At 54.9% G+C, this 20,302-nt stretch overlaps 1 protein-coding gene across 2 annotated transcripts in view; it reads left to right on the top strand.

Annotated features, from left to right (window-relative positions):
- LOC140455159 (EGF-containing fibulin-like extracellular matrix protein 2) overlaps positions 1–20,302 on the top strand; it is a 35,989-nt gene that overhangs the window by 11,886 nt on the left and 3,801 nt on the right. Inside the window, exons 2-8 of one of the 2 annotated variants that reach the window (XM_072549858.1) lie at positions 5,190–5,363; positions 7,160–7,208; positions 12,137–12,385; positions 13,264–13,386; positions 14,784–14,900; positions 16,227–16,346; positions 19,619–19,738. In XM_072549858.1, the coding sequence (XP_072405959.1) occupies positions 5,283–5,363; positions 7,160–7,208; positions 12,137–12,385; positions 13,264–13,386; positions 14,784–14,900; positions 16,227–16,346; positions 19,619–19,738 (859 nt within the window). In that variant the 5' untranslated portion in view covers positions 5,190–5,282. The remainder of the gene's footprint in view (positions 1–5,189; positions 5,364–7,159; positions 7,209–12,136; positions 12,386–13,263; positions 13,387–14,783; positions 14,901–16,226; positions 16,347–19,618; positions 19,739–20,302) is intronic. The other variant, XM_072549859.1, reaches the window with a different exon arrangement.

A 20,302-nucleotide genomic window follows, 5' to 3' on the forward strand; every position in this document is an offset into this window, starting at 1 on the left:
GTGTGTGGGTGTGTGGTGTGTGTGGTGTGTGTGTGTGGGGGGTGTGTGTGGGGTGTGTGTGGGTGTGTGTGTATGTGGGGTGTGTGTGGGTGTGTGTGTATGTGGGGTGTGTGTGGTGTGTGTGTATGTGGGGTGTGTGGGGTGTGTGTGGTGTGTGTGTGTATGTGGGGTGTGTGGTGTGTGGGTGTGTGTGTGTGTATGTGGTGTGTGTGTGTATGTGGTGTGTGTGTGTGTATGTGGTGTGTGTGTGGTGTGTGTGTTTGTGGTGTGTGTGGTGTGTGTGTGTGTGTGGGGGGTGTGTGTGGGTGTGTGTGTATGTGGGGTGTGTGTGGTGTGTGTGGGTGTGGGTGTGTGTGTATGTGGGGTGTGTGTGGGTGTGTGGTGTGTGGGGTGTGTTTGTGTGGGGTGTGTGTGTTTGTGTTGGGTGTGTGTGTGGTGTGTGTATGTGTGGTGTGTGTTTGTGTGGGGTGTGTGTGTGTGGTGTGTGTTTGTGTGGGGTGTGTGTGTGTGTGGTGTGGGTGGTGTGTGTGTGTGTGGGGTGTGTGTGGGTGTGTGTGTATGTGGGGTGTGTGGGGTGTGTGTGGTGTGTGGGGTGTGTGTGTGTGGGGTGTGTGTGTTTGTGTGGTGTGTGTATGTGTGGTGTGTGTTTGTGTGGGGTGTGTGTGTGTGTGGTGTGTGTTTGTGTGGGGTGTGTGTGGTGTGTGTGTGTGTGGTGTGGGTGGTGTGTGTGTGTGTGGGGTGTGTGTGGGTGTGTGTGTATGTGGGGTGTGTGTGGTGTGTGTGGGTGTGGGTGTGTGTGTATGTGGGGTGTGTGTGGTGTGTGTGTATGTGGGGTGTGTGTGGTGTGTGTGTATGTGGGGTGTGTGTGGTGTGTGTGTGGTGTGTGTGGTGTGTGGGGTGTGTGTGGGTGTGTGTGTATGTGGGGTGTGTGTGGTGTGTGTGTATGTGGGGTGTGTGTGGTGTGTGTGTGTATGTGGGGTGTGTGGTGTGTGTGGTGTGTGGGTGTGTGTGTATGTGGTGTGTGTGTGTATGTGGTGTGTGTGTGTGTATGTGGTGTGTGTGTGGTGTGTGTGTTTGTGGTGTGTGTGGTGTGTGTGTATGTGTGGGGTGTGTGTGGGTGTGTGTGTATGTGGGGTGTGTGTGGGTGTGTGTGTATGTGGGGTGTGTGTGGGTGTGTGTGTATGTGGGGTGTGTGTGGTGTGTGTGTATGTGGGGTGTGTGTGGTGTGTGTGTGTATGTGGGGTGTGTGTGGTGTGTGTGTGTATGTGGGGTGTGTGTGTATGTGGTGTGTGTGTTTGTGTGGGGTGTGTGTGTTTGTGGTGTGTTTGGTGTGTGTGTTTGTGGTGTGTGTGGTGTGTGTGTTTGTGGTGTGTGTGGTGTGTTTGGTGTGTGTGGTGTGTGTGTGTGGGGTGTGTGGTGTGGCTGGTGGGTGGTGTGTGTGTGTGGTGTGTGTGTAGTGGGGTGTGGTGTGTGTGTGGTGTGTGTAGTGGGGTGGGGTGTGGTGTGTGTGTGGTGTGTGGTGTGGGGTGTGTGTGTGTGTGTGGGGTGTGTGTGTTTGTGGTGTGTGTGTGGGGTGTGTGGTGTGTGTGTTTGTGGTGTGTGTGGTGTGTGTGTTTGTGGTGTGTGTGGTGTGTTTGGTGTGTGTGGTGTGTGTGTGTGGGGTGTGTGGTGTGGGTGGTGGGTGGTGTGTGTGTGTGGTGTGTGTGTGGTGTGTGTGTAGTGGGGTGTGGGGTGTGTGTGGTGTGTGTGGGTGTGGGTGTGTGTGTATGTGGGGTGTGTGTGGGTGTGTGTGTATGTGGGGTGTGTGTGGTGTGTGTGTATGTGGGGGGGGGGGGGGGGGGGGGGGGGGGGGGGGGGGGGGGGGGGGGGGGGGGGGGGGGGGGGGGGGGGGGGGGGGGGGGGGGGGGGGGGGGGGGTGTGTGGTGTGTGTGTGGTGTGTGTGGTGTGTGTGTGTGTGGGGTGTGTGTGGGTGTGTGTGTATGTGGGGTGTGTGTGGTGTGTGTGTATGTGGGGTGTGTGTGGTGTGTGTGTGTATGTGGGGTGTGTGGTGTGTGTGGTGTGTGGGTGTGTGTGTATGTGGTGTGTGTGTATGTGGTGTGTGTGTGTGTATGTGGTGTGTGTGTGGTGTGTGTGTTTGTGGTGTGTGTGGTGTGTGTGTGTGTGTGGGGTGTGTGTGGGTGTGTGTGTATGTGGGGTGTGTGTGGTGTGTGTGGGTGTGGGTGTGTGTGTATGTGGGGTGTGTGTGGGTGTGTGTGTATGTGGGGTGTGTGTGGTGTGTGTGTATGTGGGGTGTGTGTGGTGTGTGTGTGTATGTGGGGTGTGTGTGTATGTGGTGTGTGTGTTTGTGTGGGGTGTGTGTGTTTGTGGTGTGTTTGGTGTGTGTGGTGTGTGTGTTTGTGTGTGGTGTGTGTGTTTGTGGTGTGTGTGGTGTGTGTGTTTGTGGTGTGTTTGGTGTGTGTGGTGTGTGTGTGTGGGGTGTGTGGTGTGGGTGGTGGGTGGTGTGTGTGTGTGGTGTGTGTGTAGTGGGGTGTGGTGTGTGTGTGGTGTGTGTAGTGGGGTGGGGTGTGGTGTGTGTGTGGTGTGTGGTGTGGGGTGTGTGTGTGTGTGTGGGGTGTGTGTGTGTGTGGGGTGTGTGTGTTTGTGGTGTGTGTGTGGGGTGTGTGGTGTGTGTGTGTGGTGTGTATGTGGTGTGTGGTGTGTGTGGTGTGGTGTGTGGGGTGTGTGGTGTGGTGTGTGTGTGTGTGGTGTGTGTGTGGTGTGTCTGTGTGGGGTGTGTGGTGTGTGTGTGTGTGGTGTGTATGTGGTGTGTGTGGTGTCTCTGTTTGGGGTGTGTGGTGTGTGTGTGTGTGGTGTGTATGTGGTGTGTTGTGTGTGTGGTGTGTATGTGGTGTGTGGTGTGTGTGGTGTGTCTGTGTGGGGTGTGTGGTGTGTGTGTGTGGTGTGTGGTGTGTGTGGTGTGTCTGTGTGGGGTGTGTGGTGTGGTGTGTGGGGTGTGTGGTGTGGTGTGTGTGTGTGTGGTGTGTGTGTGGTGTGTGTAGTGGGGTGTGGGGTGTGTGTGGTGTGTGTGGGGTGTGTGGGGTGTGTGTGTGGTGTGTGTGGTGTGTGGTGTGTAGTGTGTGTGATGTGTGTAGTGTGTGTGGTGTGTCTGTGTGGTGTGTGTGGTGTGTCTGTGTGGTGTGTGTAGGGTGTGTGGTGTGTCTGTGTGGTGTGTGTAGGGTGTGTGGTGTGTGTGTAGTGTGTGTGGTGTGTCTGTGTGGTGTGTGTAGTGTGTGTGTGGTGTGTGTGTGGTGTAGGGTGTGTGGTGTGTGGTTTGGTGTGTGTGGGGTGTGTGGGGTGTCTGTGTGGTGTGTGTAGGGTGTGTGGTGTGTGGTGTGGTGTGTGTGGTGTGGTGTGTGTGGTGTGGTGTGTGTGGTGTGGTGTGTGTAGTGTGTGTGGTGTGTGTGTGGTGTGTGGTGTGTGTGGTGTGTGGTGTGTGTGGTGTGTAGTGTGTAGTGTGTGGTGTGTGGTGTGTGTGGTGTGTGTGTGGTGTGTGGTGTGTGGTGTGTGTGTGGTGTGTCGGTGTGGGGTGTGTGGTATGTGGTGTGTGTGTGTGGTGTGTGGTGTGTGGTGTGTGGTATGTGTGTGTATGTGGTGTGTGTGGTGTGTCTATGTGGTGTGTGTGTGTGTGTGGTGTGTGTGTGTGTGGTGTTTGTATGTATGTGGTGTGTGTGGTGTGTCTATGTGGTGTGTGTGTGTGGTGTGTGTGTCTGTGTGTGTGTCTGTGTGTGGTGTGTCTGTGTGGTGTGTGGTGTGGTGTGTGGTGTGTGTGGTGTGTCTGTGTGGTATGTGGTGTGTGTGTGTGGTGTGTGTGTGTGGTGTGTGTGTCTGTGTGTGGTGTGTGGTCTGTGTGTGGTGTGTGGTCTGTGTGTGGTGTGTGGTCTGTGTGTGGTGTGTGGTGTGTGTGGTGTGTGGTGTGTGTGGTGTGTCGGTGTGGGGTGTGTGGTATGTGGTGTGTGTGTGTGGTGTGTGTGGTGTGTGTGTCTGTGTGTGGTGTGTGTGGTGTGTGTGTGGTGTGTGTGTGTGGTGTGTGGTGTGTGGTGTGTGGGGTGTGTGTGGTGTGTGTGGTGTGTCTGTGTGGTATGTGGTGTGTGTGTGTGGTGTGTGTGGTGTGTCTGTGTGGTATGTGGTGTGTGTGTGTGTGGTGTGTGTCTGTGTGTGTGGTGTGTGTCTGTGTGTGGTGTGTGTCTGTGTGTGTGGTGTGTGTCTGTGTGTGTGGTGTGTGTCTGTGTGTGGTGTGTGGTCTGTGTGTGGTGTGTGGTCTGTGTGTGGTGTGTGTGGTGTGTGTGGTGTGTGGTGTGTGTGGTGTGTGGTGTGTGTGGTGTGTGGTGTGTGGGGTGTGGGGTGTGTGGTATGTGGTGTGTGTGTGTGGTGTGTGTGTGTATGTGGCGTGTGTGGTGTGTGGTGTGTGGGGTGTGTGTGGTGTGTGGTGTGTGTCTGTGTGTGTGGTGTGTGTCTGTGTGTGGTGTGTGTGTCTGTGTGGGGTGTGGGGTGTGTGGTATGTGGTGTGTGTGTGTGGTGTGTGTGTGTATGTGGCGTGTGTGGTGTGTGGTGTGTGGGGTGTGTGTGGTGTGTGGTGTGTGTCTGTGTGTGTGGTGTGTGTCTGTGTGTGGTGTGTGTGTCTGTGTGTGGTGTGTGTGTCTGTGTGTGGTGTGTGGTCTGTGTGTGGTGTGTGGTCTGTTTGTGGTGTGTGTGGTGTGTGGTGTGTGTGGTGTGTGTGGTGTGTGGTGTGTGTGGTGTGTGGTGTGTGTGGTGTGTCTGTGTGGGGTGTGGGGTGTGTGGTATGTGGTATGTGGTGTGTGTGTGTGGTGTGTGTGTGTATGTGGGGTGTGTGGTGTGTGGTGTGTGGTGTGTGGTGTGTGGGGTGTGTGTGGTATGTGGTGTGTGTGTGTGGTGTGTGTCTGTGTGTGGTGTGTGTGGTGTGTGTCTGTGTGTGGTGTGTGTGTCTGTGTGTGGTGTGTGTGTCTGTGTGTGGTGTGTGGTCTGTGTGTGGTGTGTGTGGTGTGTGTGGTGTGTGGTGTGTGTGGTGTATGTGGTGTGTGTGTGTATGTGGGGTGTGGGGTTGGTGTCAGGGCTGGGAGATGGGGACACAGGGCTGTGTCCGATTCTCTCACCCCTCCTCACGTTGTGACCCATATGTTTTGTGTTTTCAGAGTCCGAAGCGATAACCTGTTACCCCGCTCCCCCTCCCCCTGCTGTCTGACCCACCCCCCCCCCCCTCCCTCCCTCCCTCCCTCGAGGACACCATGTTGACCCTGACCCTGCTCCTGGCCCTGACCCTCCCACACCTTCACACTCAGCAGGTCGACGAAGCTGTCAGTTACACGGTAAGAGCCCACAAGGACAGGGTAGGTGTTGCTGGTAAGTTGTACGGCCCATCGTCCCACACAGGGTCTGACCCTTCGACAGTGCCCACTCCCTCAGTACTGACCCTCTGACAATACCCACTCCCTCAGTACTGACCCTCCGACAGTGCCCACTCCCTCAGCACTGACCCTCCGACAATGCCCGCTCCCTCAGCACTGACCCTCCGACAGTGCGGCACTCCCTCAGCACTGACCCTCCGACAGTGCCAAATCCCTCAGTACTGACCCTCCGACAGTGCCCACTCCCTCAGCACTGACACTCCGACAGTGCCCACTCCCTCAGTACTGACCCTCCGACAGTGCCCGCTCCCTCAGCACTGACCCTCCGACAGTGTGGCGCTCCCTCAGCGCTGACCCTCCGACAGTGCGGCGCTCCCTCAGCACTGACCCTCCGACAGTGTGGTGCTCCCTCAGCACTGACCCTCCGACAGTGCCCACTCCCTCACCACTGACCCTCCGACAGTGCGGTGCTCCCTCAGCACTGACCCTCCGACAGTGCCCACTACCTCAGTACTGACCCTCCGACAGTGCGGCACCCCCTCAGCACTGGCACTCCGACAGTGCCCACTCCCTCAGCACTGACCCTCCGACAGTGCCCACTCCCTCAGCACTGACCCTCCCACAGTGTCTGCCCCTCAGAACTCAACCTATGACAGTGCCCACTCAGTACTGACCCTCCCACAGTGTGACACTCCCTCATCACACACTCACTCACATGTGCACACATTCCCAAACACACATGAACACACTCTGTCTCTCTCTCTCAGCCACACACATACTCACACCCACACACACACATACACACAGACACACATACACTCATTCTCTCACATACACACAGACACACACACACATACACTCTCATACACACTCTCACATGCGCGCACACACACACATATACACTCTCATACACACTCTTACACGCACACACACATAATCTCTCACACACATACCCTCTTTCTCACACACACACACTCTCATTCTCAAAAACATACTCTCGATCTCTCACACAAACATATGCTCTCCCTTTCTCTCTCACACACTCACTCTCTCTCACACGCACACATACACTCACACACACACATACACACATGCACTCTCACTCTCACTCACACACACACAGACCATTAACGGTGTTAACGCTGTCTCTCACTCTCTCACACACACACAGACCATTAACGGTGTTAACGCTGTCTCTCACTCTCTCTCTCTCACACACACACAGACCATTAACGGTGTTAACGCTGTCTCTCACTCTCTCTCTCTCACGCACACACAGACCATTAATGGTGTTAATGCTGTCTCTCACTCTCTCTCTCTCTCTCTCTCTCTCTCACACACACACACACACACCATTAACGCTGTTAACACTGTCTCTCACTCTCTCTCTCTCACACACACACAGACCATTAACAGTGTTAACGCTGTCTCTCTCTCTCTCTCTCACACACACACACACACACACACACACAGACCATTAACAGTGTTAACGCTGTCTCTCTCTCTCTCACACACACACACACACACACAGACCATTAACAGTGTTAACGCTGTCTCTCTCTCTCTCACACACACACACACACACACACACACACACACAGACCATTAACAGTGTTAACGCTGTCTCTCTCTCTCTCTCTCACACACACACACACACAGACCATTAACAGTGTTAACGCTGTCTCTCTCTCTCACACACACACACACAGACCATTAACGGTGTTAACTCTCTCTCTCTCTCTCTCTCTCTCCTACAGGAGTGTACTGATGGTTATGAATGGGATCACCAAAGGCAGCACTGTCGAGGTAAGTCTGACCCAGCTCTGTCACCTTGCCGCACAGTACCAAACCCCCACAGCATCAATCAGCTCCCTGCTTCACCCCCCGTGCACAGGAGGAGGCCATTCTGCACCTCATACCTGAGCTATCTCCTTGGGAACAGCTCACCTTTCCCTGATGACCCAATTTTTGGAAAGTTCCTGTTGAATCTACCCTCCTCCCTTCCCCACTCCCTTCTGAGTGTCCCAGATCCCACCAACCTCAAATAAACCATTGTCCCCCTCTCTCGGGTTCTGTTCCCCATTCTCTTCCAAATGTGTCTCTCCGGTGATCCACCCTCCTGCCAATTGGAACCCTTGTTCACCCAATCCAACAGCCCCTTCCTCATCCTAAACACCTCTATCCCAGCTTCCCTTCCTGCTCCCAGGGGTGGGGTGGGGGTGATTCCAGTGTCTCCAGACTCTCTGCACGTTCACTGAATCCCTCCTGCCTGGCCCCATTCTCCCACAGCCTCACCCAAGGCCTTGAAAATCCGTGCTGTCAGCCTCTATAGGCGTAGGCCCGAAACCCACGCTATCCAGTCCACCTACTTCCAGGGGGATGTAGTGCAGGGGGCGAGGGGTGGTGGGATGGGCCAGGGGCTATATCAATGCGGCAGCAGCTCACTTACACACTTTCCAACACCGTTTATCTCTCGTCTGGTGGCTGGGCAGGCAAGCCTGAGCTGGGTAGGCCGCAGCCTGGGAGGAGGCCGGGTTGGCTATAGAAGATGGCGGAGGCTGTTTGGAAGCCAATGGGAGGGTTTCGGGAGATGCTGGCCCAGTGGGATTGTCACTGAACTGTTAATCCAGATGATCCAGGATAATGTCCTGAGGACTCAGGTTCGAATCCAATTTTAAAACAAATCTGGAATTAAGAGTGTAATGATCACCATAAATACATTATCGGATAATCCCGTCTGGTTCACTAATGTCCTTTAGGGAAGGAAGCTGCCATCTTTACCCGGTCTGGGCCTACACGTGACTCCAGACCTACATCAATGTGGTTAGGCAGCATGGTGATTCAGTGGTTAGCACTGCTGTTTCCCAGCACTGGGGACCCAGGTTGAATTCCACTCTTGGGTGACTGGGTGGGGTTTGTACATTCTCCCCGTGTCTGTGTGGGGTTTCCTCCAGGTACTCCACTTTCCTCCCACAGTCCAAAGATGTGCAGGTTCGGGTGGATTGGCCCTGCTAAATTGTCCCATAGTGCCCAGGGATGTGCAGGTTAGGGTGGATTGGCCATTGCTAAATTGCCCCATAGTGTCCAGGGATGTGCAGGTTAGGGTGGATTGGCCGTGCTAAATTGTCCCATAGTGTCCAGGATGTGCAGGTTAGGGTGGATTGGCCATGCTAAATTGTCCCATAGTGTCCAGGATGTGCAGGTTAGGGTGGATTGGCCATGGGAAATTGTCCCATAGTGCCCAGGGATGTGCAGGTTAGGATGGATTGGCCGTGCTAAATTGTCCCATAGTGCCCAGGGATGTGCAGGTTAGGGTGGATTGGCCATGGGAAATTGTCCCATAGTGCCCAGGGATGTGCAGGTTAGGATGGATTGGCCGTGCTAAATTGTCCCATAGTGCCCAGGGATGTGCAGGTTAGGGTGGATTGACCGTGCTAAATTGTCCCATAGTGCCCAGGGATGTGCGGGTTAGGGTGGATCGGCCGTGCTAAATTGTCCCATAGTGCCCAGGGATGTGCAGGTTAGGGTGGATTGGCCGTGCTAAATTGTCCCATAGTGCCCAGGGATGTGCAGGTTAGGGTGGATTGGCCGTGCTAAATTATCCCATAGTGCCCAGGGATGTGCAGGTTAGGGTGGATTGGCCATGCTAAATTGTCCCATAGTGACAACAGACAATAGGTGCAGGAGTAGGCCATTCTGCCCTTCGAGCCTGCACCACCATTCAATATGATCATGGCTGATCATCCTTAATCAGTATCCTGTTCCTGCCTTATCTCCATAACCCTTGATTCCTCTATCCTTGAGAGCTCTATCCAACTCTTTCTTAAATGAATCCAGAGACTGGGCCTCCACTGCCCTCTGGGGCAGAGCATTCCACACAGCCACCACTCTCTGGGTGAAGAAGTTTCTCCTCATCTCTGTCCTAAATGGTCTACCCAGTATTTTTAAGCTGTGTCCTCTGGTTCGGCACTCGCCCATCAGCGGAAACATGTTTCCTGCCTCTAGAGTGTCCAATCCTTTAATAATCTTATATGTCTCAATCAGATCCCCTCTGAGTCTTCTAAACTCAAGGGTATACAAACCCAGTCGCTCCAGTCTTTCAACGTAAGGTAATCCCGCCATTCCAGGGATTGACCTCGTGAACCTACGCTGCACTCCCTCAATAGCCAGAATGTCTTTCCTCAAATTTGGAGACCAGAACTGCACATAGTACTCCAGGTGTGGTCTCACCAAGGCCCTGTACAGCTGCAGAAGAACCTCTTTGCTTCTATACTCAATCCCTCTTGTTATGAAGGCCAGCATGCTATTAGCCTTCTTCACTACCTGCTGTACCTGCGTGCTGACCTTCATTGACTGGTGTACAAGAACATCCAGATCTCTCTGCACTGCCCCTTTACCTAAATTGATTCCATTTAGGTAGTAATCTGCCTTCCTGTTCTTGCCACCAAAGTGGATAACCATACATTTATCCACATTAACCTGCATCTGCCATGAATCTGACCACTCACCTAACTTGTCCAGGTCACCCTGTAATCTCCTAACATCCTCCTCACATTTCACCCTGCCACCCAGCTTAGTATCATCGGCAAATTTGCTAATGTTATTACTAATACCATCTTCTATATCATTAATATATATTGTAAAAAGCTGCAGTCCCAATACTGATCCCTGCGGTATCCCACTGGTCACTGCCTGCCATTCTGAAATGGAGCCATTTATCACTCCCCTTTGTTTCCTGTCAGCCAACCAACTTTCAATCCAAGTTAGTACTTTGCCCCCAATACCATGCGCCCTAATTTTACTCACTAACCTCCTATGTGGGACTTTATCAAAAGCTTTCTGAAAGTCCAGGTACACTACATCTACTGGATCTCCCTCGTCCATCTTCAGAGTTACATCCTCAAAAAATTCCAGAAGATTAGTCAAGCATGATTTCCCCTTCATAAATCCATGCTGACTCTGACCTATCCTGTTACTACTACCCAGATGTGTCGTAATTTCATCCTTTATAATAGACTCCAGCATCTTTCCCACCACTGAGGTCAGACTAACTGGTCTATAATTTCCTGCTTTCTCTCTCCCACCTTTCTTAAAAAGTGGTACAACATTAGCCACCCTCCAATCTTCAGGAACTGATCCCGAATCTATTGAACTCTGGAATATAATCACTAATGCATCCACAATTTCTCGAGCCCCCTCCTTCAGTACCCTGGGATGTAGACCATCAGGCCCCAGGGACTTATCAACCTTCAGACCTAACAGTCTCTCCAACACCTATTCCTGGCAAATATAAATTCCCTTCAGTTCAGGTCCTTCAGCCACTATTACCTCAGGGAGATTGCTTGTGTCTTCCCCAGTGAACACAGATCTGAAGTAACAATTCAATTCTTCTGCCATTTCTTTGTTCCCCGTAATATATTCCCCTGTTCCTGTCTTCAAGGGCTCAATTTTAGTCCTAACCATTTTTTTTCCTTTCACATACCTAAAAAAGCTTTTACTGTCCTCCTTTATATTATTGGCCAGTTTACCTTCGTACCTCATTTTGAACTCTGCGTATTTCCTTCTCAGTAATCCTGTGTTGTTCTTTAAAAGCTTCCCAGTCCTCCGTTTTCCCACTTATCTTTGCTATGTTATACTTTTTCTGTTTTAACTTTATATGTTTCTTAACTTCCCTTGTCAGCCATGACCACCCATGCCGCCTCCAAGGATCTTTCTTCCTTTTAGGAATGAACTGATCCTGCATCTTCTACATTATACCCAGAAATGTTCGCCATTGTTCCTCCACTGTCATCCCTGCTAAGGTATTGCACCATTGAACTTCGGCCAGCTCCTCCCTCAGAGCTCCATAGTTCCCTTGATTCAACAGAAATATTGTCACTTCCGATTGTACCCTCTCCCTCTCAAATTGCAGATTGAAGCTTATTGTATTATGGTCACTACTTCCCAATGGCTCCTTCACTTCGAGGTCCCTGACCAATTCTGGTTCGTTACACAATACCAGATCCAGAATTGCCTTCTCCCTGGTCGGCTCCAGCACCAGCTGCTCTAAGAATCCATCTCTGAGGCACTCCACAAAGTCTCTTTCTTGAGGTCCAATACCACCCTGATTCTCCCAGTCTACCTGCATGTTGAAATCCCCCATAACAACTGTAGTAACATCTTTGCGACAAGCCAATTTCAGCTCCTGATTCAACTTACATCCGACATCCAGACTACTGTTTGGGGGCCTTTAGATAACTCCCAAGAGGGTCTTTTTACCCTTAGTATTTCTCAGCTCCATCCACACTGACTCTACATCCCCTGACTCTAGGTCCCCCCACACAAGGGACTGAATATCATCCCTTACCAACAGGGCCACCCCACCTCCTCTGCCTGTCAGTCTGTCCACCCAGGGATGTGCAGGTTAGGGTGGATTGGCCGTGCTAAATTGTCCCATAGTGCCCAGGGATGTGCAGGTTAGGGTGGATTGGCCGTGCTAAATTGTCCCATAGTGCCCAGGGATATGTAGGTTAGGGTGGATTGGTCGTGCTAAACTGTCCCGTAGTGCCCAGGGATGTGTAGGTTAGGGTGGATTGGTCGTGCTAAACTGTCCCGTAGTGCCCAGGGATGTGTAGGTTAGGGTGGATTGGTCAGGTGTGAATGGAAATGATGGGGTCGGGGGAATGGCTCTGGGTGGGTTCCTCTGCGGAGGGTGGCTATGGTTGAATGTTTTGTTTTGGTGCTTCCCTCCACAGACATCGACGAGTGTGAGACCATCCCCGGGGCGTGTAAGGGCACCATGAAGTGTTTCAATCACTACGGGGGTTACCTGTGCCTCCCTCGCTCAGCGTCGATTATCACCCACAACGATGTGGGCCCCGATGGACAGGGGGGTCCGAACCCCCCACTCCCCCCGGACGCTGCCTCTCATCCGCAGTCCCCCGCTGGGGGCTCCGACCCCTGCTCGCAGGGGTATACCCTCAACCAGGAGGAGCAGTGCGTAGGTGAGTGAAGCGTCACCAGGGAAACGGCGCTCGGTCACCGGGGCCTATTCCAGAGACCTCGAAAAGTCCTGCATTGCCGTAGCGCCCTTCACCAGGGTCAGGGCTGCCCCATAGCGACGCAGGGCCCTCAAAGCCCCACCCTCAGAAATGCAGTGAGCCAGAGGCCCACTGGTCCTCCATCTTGCCTCGGCCCACTGGCATGCTGGGAATGCCCTGTCGATGTCCCGATGTCACCTCTCCTGGCTCTCCCCTCGCAATATGAAACCCATGGCTGTCAACCGCCCCCGCCGCCCACCCCACCAACTACTGGGGTTGGGGGAAGTGTCGGAGGGCCGAGGAGTAGGGATACGCAAGGGGCAAATCGCCCGATCAGAGAGAAACTGATCGAAGTTGGGAGCACAGCTCTTAAGGATGGTGACCGTGACAACTGCCTTCCATTGTCGGAAAAACCCATCCCTGTTCCCTCAACGCCCGTTGGGAAATGGATCATCCGTTACCAATCTGGCCTCCCCTTGCCCCCACACCCCTCCCATCAATGGGGTTCATTCTTAATGGTTACCCCCCCTCCAAAATGGTGTGAGAGAGACGGTCAACTCAAGGGGCGATTAGGCTTTGAGGAAGGGAGAGTGACTCACCCTCCGACAGTGCCCACTCCCTCAGCACTGACCCTCCGACAGTGCCCACTCCCTCAGCACTGACCCTCCGACAGTGCCCACTCCCCCTCAGCACTGACCCTCCGACAGTGCCCACGCCCTCAGTACTGACCCTCCAACAGTGCCCACTCCCTCAGCAGTGACCCGTGCCCAGAGACACTGGGCTGATGGTAGATGGAGCAGCACAGTCACTATGTGCCTGACCTTCTGGCTTTGTTCTGACAGACATCGATGAGTGTGAGCTGGACATTCACAGCTGCCAACCGAGTCAGGAGTGCGTCAATACTGATGGTGGCTTCAACTGCAAGTGCCCAGAGGGATACCGCCTGGTTGGCACCGAGTGTATTGGTAAGCTCACCACCTTCCTAGCTCTGTGTGTGTGTGTGTGATGTGTGTGTGTGATGTGTGATGTGTGTGTGTGATGTGTGTGATGTGTGTGTGAGTGTGATGTGTGTGTGAGTGTGAGGGCGAGTGTGTGTGTGTATGTAGACGTGCTGGGTGACCCTGGCATTAACATGGTGGCTGATTGGTTCACATTGCTGCCTCCCAGCACCAGGTCCTGGTGTACATTCCCGCCTCAGGCGAATGGAGTTTGCACATTCTCCCCGTGACTGCGTGGGTTTCCTCCGGGTGCTCCGGTTTCCTCCCACAGTCCAAAGATGTGCAGGTTAGGGTGGATTGGCCATGGGGAATTGTCCCATAGTGCCCAGGGATGTGCAGGTTAGGGTGGATTGGCCGTGCTAAATTGTCCCATAGTGCCCAGGGATGTGCAGGTTAGGGTGGATTGGCCGTGCTAAATTGTCCCATAGTGTCCAGGGATGTGCAGGTTAGGGTGGATTGGCCGTGCTAAATTGTCCCCATAGTTTTCAGGGTTGTGCAGGTTAGGGTGGATTGGCCGTGCTAAATTGTCCCATAGTGCCCAGGGATGTGCAGGTTAGGGTGGATTGGCCGTGTTAAATTGTCCCATAGTGCCCAGGGATGTGCAGGTTAGGGTGGAATGACCGTGCTAAATTGTCCCATAGTGCCCAGGGATGTACAGGTTAGGGTGGATTGGCCGTAGGAACTGTTGGGTGACAGGGGGTGGGGGGTGGGGATGGGGTGGGATGCTTGTTGGGGGGTTGGTACACACGTGATGGGCCAAATGGCCCACTGCCACACTGTCGGGAGTCTGTGATACCCCTCAGCCTCCGACGCTCTGGGGAAAACAGCCCCGGTCGATTCAGCCTCTCCCCATCGCTCCAATCCAGGGCAACATCCTTGTAAACCTTTTCTGAACCCTTTCAAGTTTCACCGCATCCTTCCTGCAGCGGGGAGACCAGAATTCAACACAGTATTCCAAAGCTGGCCTAACCAACGTCCTGTAGAGCCACAACATGACCTCCCAACTCGTGTACTCAAGGCTCTGACCAATCCAGGCTGGTGCGATGCCCACAAGGGGACTGAAAGGTATCAGTGTCATCACTAGGTGCTGAATAAAGCCTGCATCAGCTCTGGTCCTGAGACGGTAGCTTGGAATTAAGGAGAGGAATTCAGAGGCTGGTGTTCCGGGATAAGCAGAATGGGCACACTCTGTTGGAACTTCGGGGAAAACGTTCCGAGGCAACGGGAGAGCATTAGTTTCACTCGAAGCAGAGAGAGTGAGGGGGTTTGGGAGAGGGAGCAGTGGGGAGAGAGCTCCATCTGCGCTGGTGCAATTACCCATTACCATCTGTCTGTTCACTCGCTCCCTCTCTCTTGTCTTACAGACATTAACGAATGCCGCTTTCGATACTGTCAGCATCGGTGTGTGAACTCCCCGGGCTCCTTCACCTGTCAGTGTGAGCCTGGATTTACGCTGGGTCAGGATAACCGCTCCTGTGTTGGTATGTCCAGCACTGTCTCTGCCTCTGGTCATAACTCCTTAAATACAAACTGCTCCCTCTCTCTGCCTGTGTGCTGCGGGCTTTATCTGTGACTCTCCCACTTTCTCCCCCCTCCCCTTTCTCTGTCTCTCACTCTCTCCCCCATCTCTCTCTCTGCCCCTTTCACTCACTCTCTAGGTTTGTCTCTCTTCCTCTGTCCATTTCTCTCTCTCTCCCCCCCATCTCTCTGTCCCTCTCTCTCCAGCTCTATCTCCCTCTCTATCTCTCTTCCCCTTTCTCTCCCCAACTCCGTCTCCCACTCTGCCCCTCTTTCTCTATTTCTCCAGCTCTGTCTCTCTCTGCCCCTCTTTCTCTCTCTCTCTCCAGCTCCCTGTCTCCCTCTCTGCCCCTTTCTCTCCCTGTCTCTAGCTCTCTGTCTCCCTCTCTGCCCCTTTCTCTCCCTCTCTGCCCCTTTTTCTCTTTCTCTCCCTCTCTGCCCCTTTCTCTCCCTCTCTGCCCCTTTTTCTCTTTCTCTCCCTCTCTGCCCCTTTCTCTCCCTGTCTCTAGCTCTCTGTCTCCCTCTCTGCCCCTTTCTCTCCCTCTCTGCCCCTTTTTCTCTTTCTCTCCCTCTCTGCCCCTTTCTCTCCCTGTCTCTATCTCCCTGTCTCCCTCTCTGCCCCTTTCTCTCCCTCTCTGCCCCTGTCTCTAGCTCTCTGTCTCCCTCTCTGCCCCTTTCTCTCCCTCTCTGCCCCTTTTTCTCTTTCTCTCCCTCTCTGCCCCTTTCTCTCCCTGTCTCTATCTCCCTGTCTCCCTCTCTGCCCCTTTCTCTAGCTCCCTATCCCACATTCTGCCTACTGTCTGGGTCAAGGCTGTCCTCCTGAACTCCCAATCGGATTTCTCGGTATTTGCCACACATTGACACCTTCTGCCGATGCTTTTCCCCACAACAGGAAACATTCTCTCTGCGTTCACTTGATCAAAACCTTCCCACAGACCTCTAATGAGTCACTGCTCAGCCTTCTCTTTCCAAGCTCCAGCTCCTCAATCCTTTCCTGATCCATGGCCCCAAACATTGCTGCATTGTCCTCTTCAGTCTCCTCTGCACCCTCTCCAGTGCCTCGATATATCCTCGTTATAATAATGAAGACTTTCGGGCAGGATTTAAGTGGGGTCAGACCGGGAGGGATCGACCTGACACCCTCACATTACAATCGTGTCCTGGTTGGGGGTGGGTGGGAGGGGTGTGTGGGGTGGAGGGGGATTGATCCTGGGGGGAGCTGACGGAGGGCAGGAACAGGGATTGGTGACCAGTGTTGTCCCCCCCACCCCCCCCCCCCTCTGTTCCAGATGTGGATGAGTGTGCGATGGGAGCACCATGTGAACAACGCTGCTTTAACACGTACGGATCCTATGTGTGTCGCTGTGAGCAAGGCTACGATCTCACTGAGGACGGGCAGAGCTGTAAAGGTATCGGGGGGGGGGGGGCACAGCAAGGGAGGGCTGGGGGGGAGGGGTGGGGGGGGGCAGAGCAAGGGAGGGCTGGGGGGGTGGGGGACACAGCAAGGGAGGGCTGGGGGGGTGGGGGACACAGCAAGGGAGGGCTGAGTGGGGGGGGTCACAGTAAGGGAGGGCTGGGGGGGTGGGGGACACAGCAAGGGAGGGCTGAGTGGGGGGGTGTGGGGGGGGGCAGAGCAAGGGAGGGCTGAGTGGGGGTGGGTGGGTGGGGGGGCAGAGCAAGGGAGGGCTGGGTGGGGGGGTGTGGGGGGGGGCAGAGCAAGGGAGGGCTGGGTGGGGGGGGGCACAGTAAGGGAGGGCTGGGTGGAGGGGGGTGGGGGGCACAGCAAGGGAGGTCTGGGGGGGTGGGGGACACAGTAAGGGAGGGCTGGGTGGGGGGGGTCACAGCAAGGGAGGGCTGGGTGGAGGGGGGTGGGGGGCACAGCAAGGGAGCGCTGGGTGGGGGGGGTGGGGGGCACAGCAAGGGAGGTCTGGGGGGGTGGGGGACACAGCAAGGGAGGGCTGAGTGGGGGGGTGTGGGGTGGGGCAGAGCAAGGGGGGGCTGGGTGGGGGTGGGTGGGTGGGGGGGCAGAGCAAGGGAGGGCTGAGTGGGGGTGGGTGGGTGGGGGGGCAGAGCAAGGGGGGGCTGAGTGGGGGTGGGTGGGTGGGGGGGCAGAGCAAGGGAGGGCTGGGTGGGGGGGGCACAGTAAGGGAGGGCTGGGTGGAGGGGGGTGGGGGGCACAGCAAGGGAGGGCTGGGTGGGGGGGGTCACAGCAAGGGAGGGCTGGGTGGAGGGGGGTGGGGGGCACAGCAAGGGAGGGCTGAGTGGGGGGGGGTGGGGGGGCACAGCAAGGGAGCGCTGGGTGGGGGGGGTCACAGCAAGGGAGGGCTGGGTGGAGGGGGGTGGGGGGCACAGCAAGGGAGGGCTGAGTGGGGGGGGTGGGGGGCACAGCAAGGGAGGTCTGAGTGGGGGTGGGGTGGGGGGCACAGCAAGGGAGGGCTGGGTGGGAGGGGGGAGACACCAGACTACAGGCAGAGAGAGGGGGGGGGAGAGAGACAGAGAGAGACAGGCAGAGAGAGAGGGAGGGGGGAGGGAGAGAGGAGGAGTGAGACAGAGAGAGGGGGAGAGAGTGGGGGAGAGACAGGCAGAGAGAGAGGGAGGGGGGAGGGAGAGAGGGGGAGTGAGACAGAGAGAGGGGGTGAGAGTGGGGGAGAGACAGGCAGAGAGAGAGGGAGGGGGGAGGAAGAGAGGGGGAGAAAGACAGGTGGGGGGAGAGAAGGGGGAGAGACAGGCAGAGAGAGAGGGAGGGGGGGAGGGAGAGAGGGGGAGAGAGACAGAGAGAGGGGGATAGAGACTGGCGGGGGAGAGAGTGGGGGAGAGACAGGCAGAGAGAGAGGGAGGGGGAGAGAGAGGGAGGAGGGAGAGAGAGGGGGGGGGAGAGAGACAGAGAGAGACAGGCAGAGGGAGGGGGGAGGGAGGGAGAGAGAGAGACGGGGGGGAGAGAGACAGAGAGAGGGGGAGAGAGACAGGTGGGGGTGGGAGAGAGGGAGGGAGGGAGGGGGAGTGGGGAGAGAGAGAGAGAGAGAGACAGAGTGACAGAGAGACACAGAGAGAGATACAGAGATAGTCAAAGAGAGACAGACAAACAGAGAGACAGAGAAAGAGACAAACAGTCAGACAGAGAGAGTGTGACAGAGAGGGAAAGGCAACAGACTGGGAGGAATAACCATCCTCCCAAGACAAGATGCCAGCTGGTGCCACAGGATAATGCCACCCAAAACTCCATGCCAACAGTGCCAAAGGATCAGAGCCAAACACTCCAGCAATTGGGTAGGAGTCACATCCCAAACAGAGAGGGCTGGGAATTCCGGAACTCAGGAACCCAGGGCATCTGAAAGCAGCACACTGGGAATCAGGCAATGTTCATAGAGGCAAGGATCAGAGGGATAGAGATAGGGAGGGGGAGTAGGGGCCGGAGGGGGTGACAGAGATAGGGAGGGGGTGTAGGGGCTGGAGGGGGTGACAGAGATAGGGAGGGGGTGTAGGGGCTGGAGGGGGTGACAGAGATAGGGAGGGAGTGTAGGGGCTGGAGGGGGTTACAGAGATAGGGAGGGGGGTGTAGGGGCTGGAGGGGGTGACAGAGATAGGGAGGGGGTGTAGGGGCTGGAGGGGGTTACAGAGATAGGGAGGGGGTGTAGGGGCTGGAAGGGGTGACAGATAGGGAGGGGGTGTCGGGGCTGGAGGGGGTGACAGAGATAGGGAGGGGGTGGAGGGGGTGTAGGGGGTGACAGAGATAGGGAGGGAGTGTAGGGGCTGGAGGGGGTTACAGAGATAAGGAGGGGGTGTAGGGGTTGTGTGTATATCTGTGTGAGTGTGTGTGAGTGTGAGCGTGTTTTATTGTGAGTGTGTGTGTGAGTGTCAGTGTGAGCGAGTGCGTGTGTGTGTGAATGTGAGCGTGTGTGTGTGAGCGTGAGCATGTGTGTCAGTGTGTGAGTGTGAGCTTGTGTGAGTGTATGTATATGTGAGCGTGTGTGAGTGTGAGCGTGTCAGTGTGAGCGTATGTGGGTGTGAGCATGTCAGTTTGAGCGTGTGTGTGAGTGTGAGCGATAATGGGTGTGAGTATATGTGAGCGTGTGTGAGTGTGAGCGTGAGCGTATGTGAGTGTGAGCGTATGTGGGTGTGAGTGTGTGTATATGTGAGCGTGTGTGTCAGTGTGAGCGTGTGTGTGAGTGCTTGTGGGTGTGAGCGTGAGTATATGTGTGTGAGTTTGAGCGTGTGTGAGTGTGAGCATGTGTATATGTGTGTGTATGTGAGCGTGTGCGAGTGTGAGCATGTGTGTCTGTGTGTGTGTGAGCGTATGTGGGTGTGAGTGTGTGTGTATGTGAGTGTGAGCGCGTGTATATGTGTGTGAGTGTGAGCGTGTGTATAGGTGTGTGTGTATATGTGAACGTGTGAGCATGTGTGTGTGAGTGTGAGTGTGAGCATGTGTGTCAGTGTGTGTGTGTGAGCGTGTGAGTGAGCGAGTGTGAGCATATGTGTCAGTGTGTGAGCGTGTGTGTAAGCGTATGTGCGTGTGAGCGTGTGTATATGTGAGCGTGTGTGAATGTGAGCGTATGTGAGCATGTGTGTCAGTGTGTGTGTGTGTGTGGTGTCAGTGTGAGCGAGTGTGTGTGTGTGTGTGAAGGTCCTGACTTGCTCCAGCCTCCATGTTAATAGCCTCTCGCTGTGCTCTCCTCTCCCACAGATATCGATGAATGCAGTTACTCCAATTACTTGTGTCACTATCAGTGTGTTAATGAACCAGGCCGATTCTCCTGTGTCTGTCCCGATGGGTACCAGCTACTGGGCACCAGAATCTGCCAAGGTACGCTCACTGCCACCCGGCACTGTCCGCTCTCGCCCGGGAGCTCTACAGATTCAAAACGGGCACCTCCACAAAATTACCCCAACTAGCATCACAACAAGATATCCAACACTCAGGGCAGGGAGACCATGGGGTGTGGATCCGGATGGAAAACTCCTTCTACACTGTCCCCCATCAAACACTCCCCAGGGACAGGGACAGCATGGGGTTAGATACAGAGTAAAGCTCCCTCTACACTGTCCCCCATCAAACACTCCCAGGACAGGGACAGCACGGGGTTAGATACAGAGTAATGCTCCCTCTACACTGTCCCCCCCATCAAACACTCCCAGGGACAGGGACAACACGGGGTTAGATACAGAGTAAAGCCTCCTCTACACTATCCCCCATCAAACACTCCCCAGGACAGGGACAGCACAGGGTTAGATACAGAGTAAAGCTCCCTCTACACTGTCCCCCATCAAACACTCCCAGGACAGGGACAGCACGGGGTTAGATACAGAGTAAAGCTCTCTCTACACTGTCCCCCATCAAACACTCCCCAGGACAGGGGCAGCACGGGGT

The sequence above is a fragment of the Chiloscyllium punctatum genome, chromosome 30 (assembly GCF_047496795.1).
Source record: "Chiloscyllium punctatum isolate Juve2018m chromosome 30, sChiPun1.3, whole genome shotgun sequence".
Taxonomy (NCBI): domain Eukaryota; kingdom Metazoa; phylum Chordata; class Chondrichthyes; order Orectolobiformes; family Hemiscylliidae; genus Chiloscyllium; species Chiloscyllium punctatum.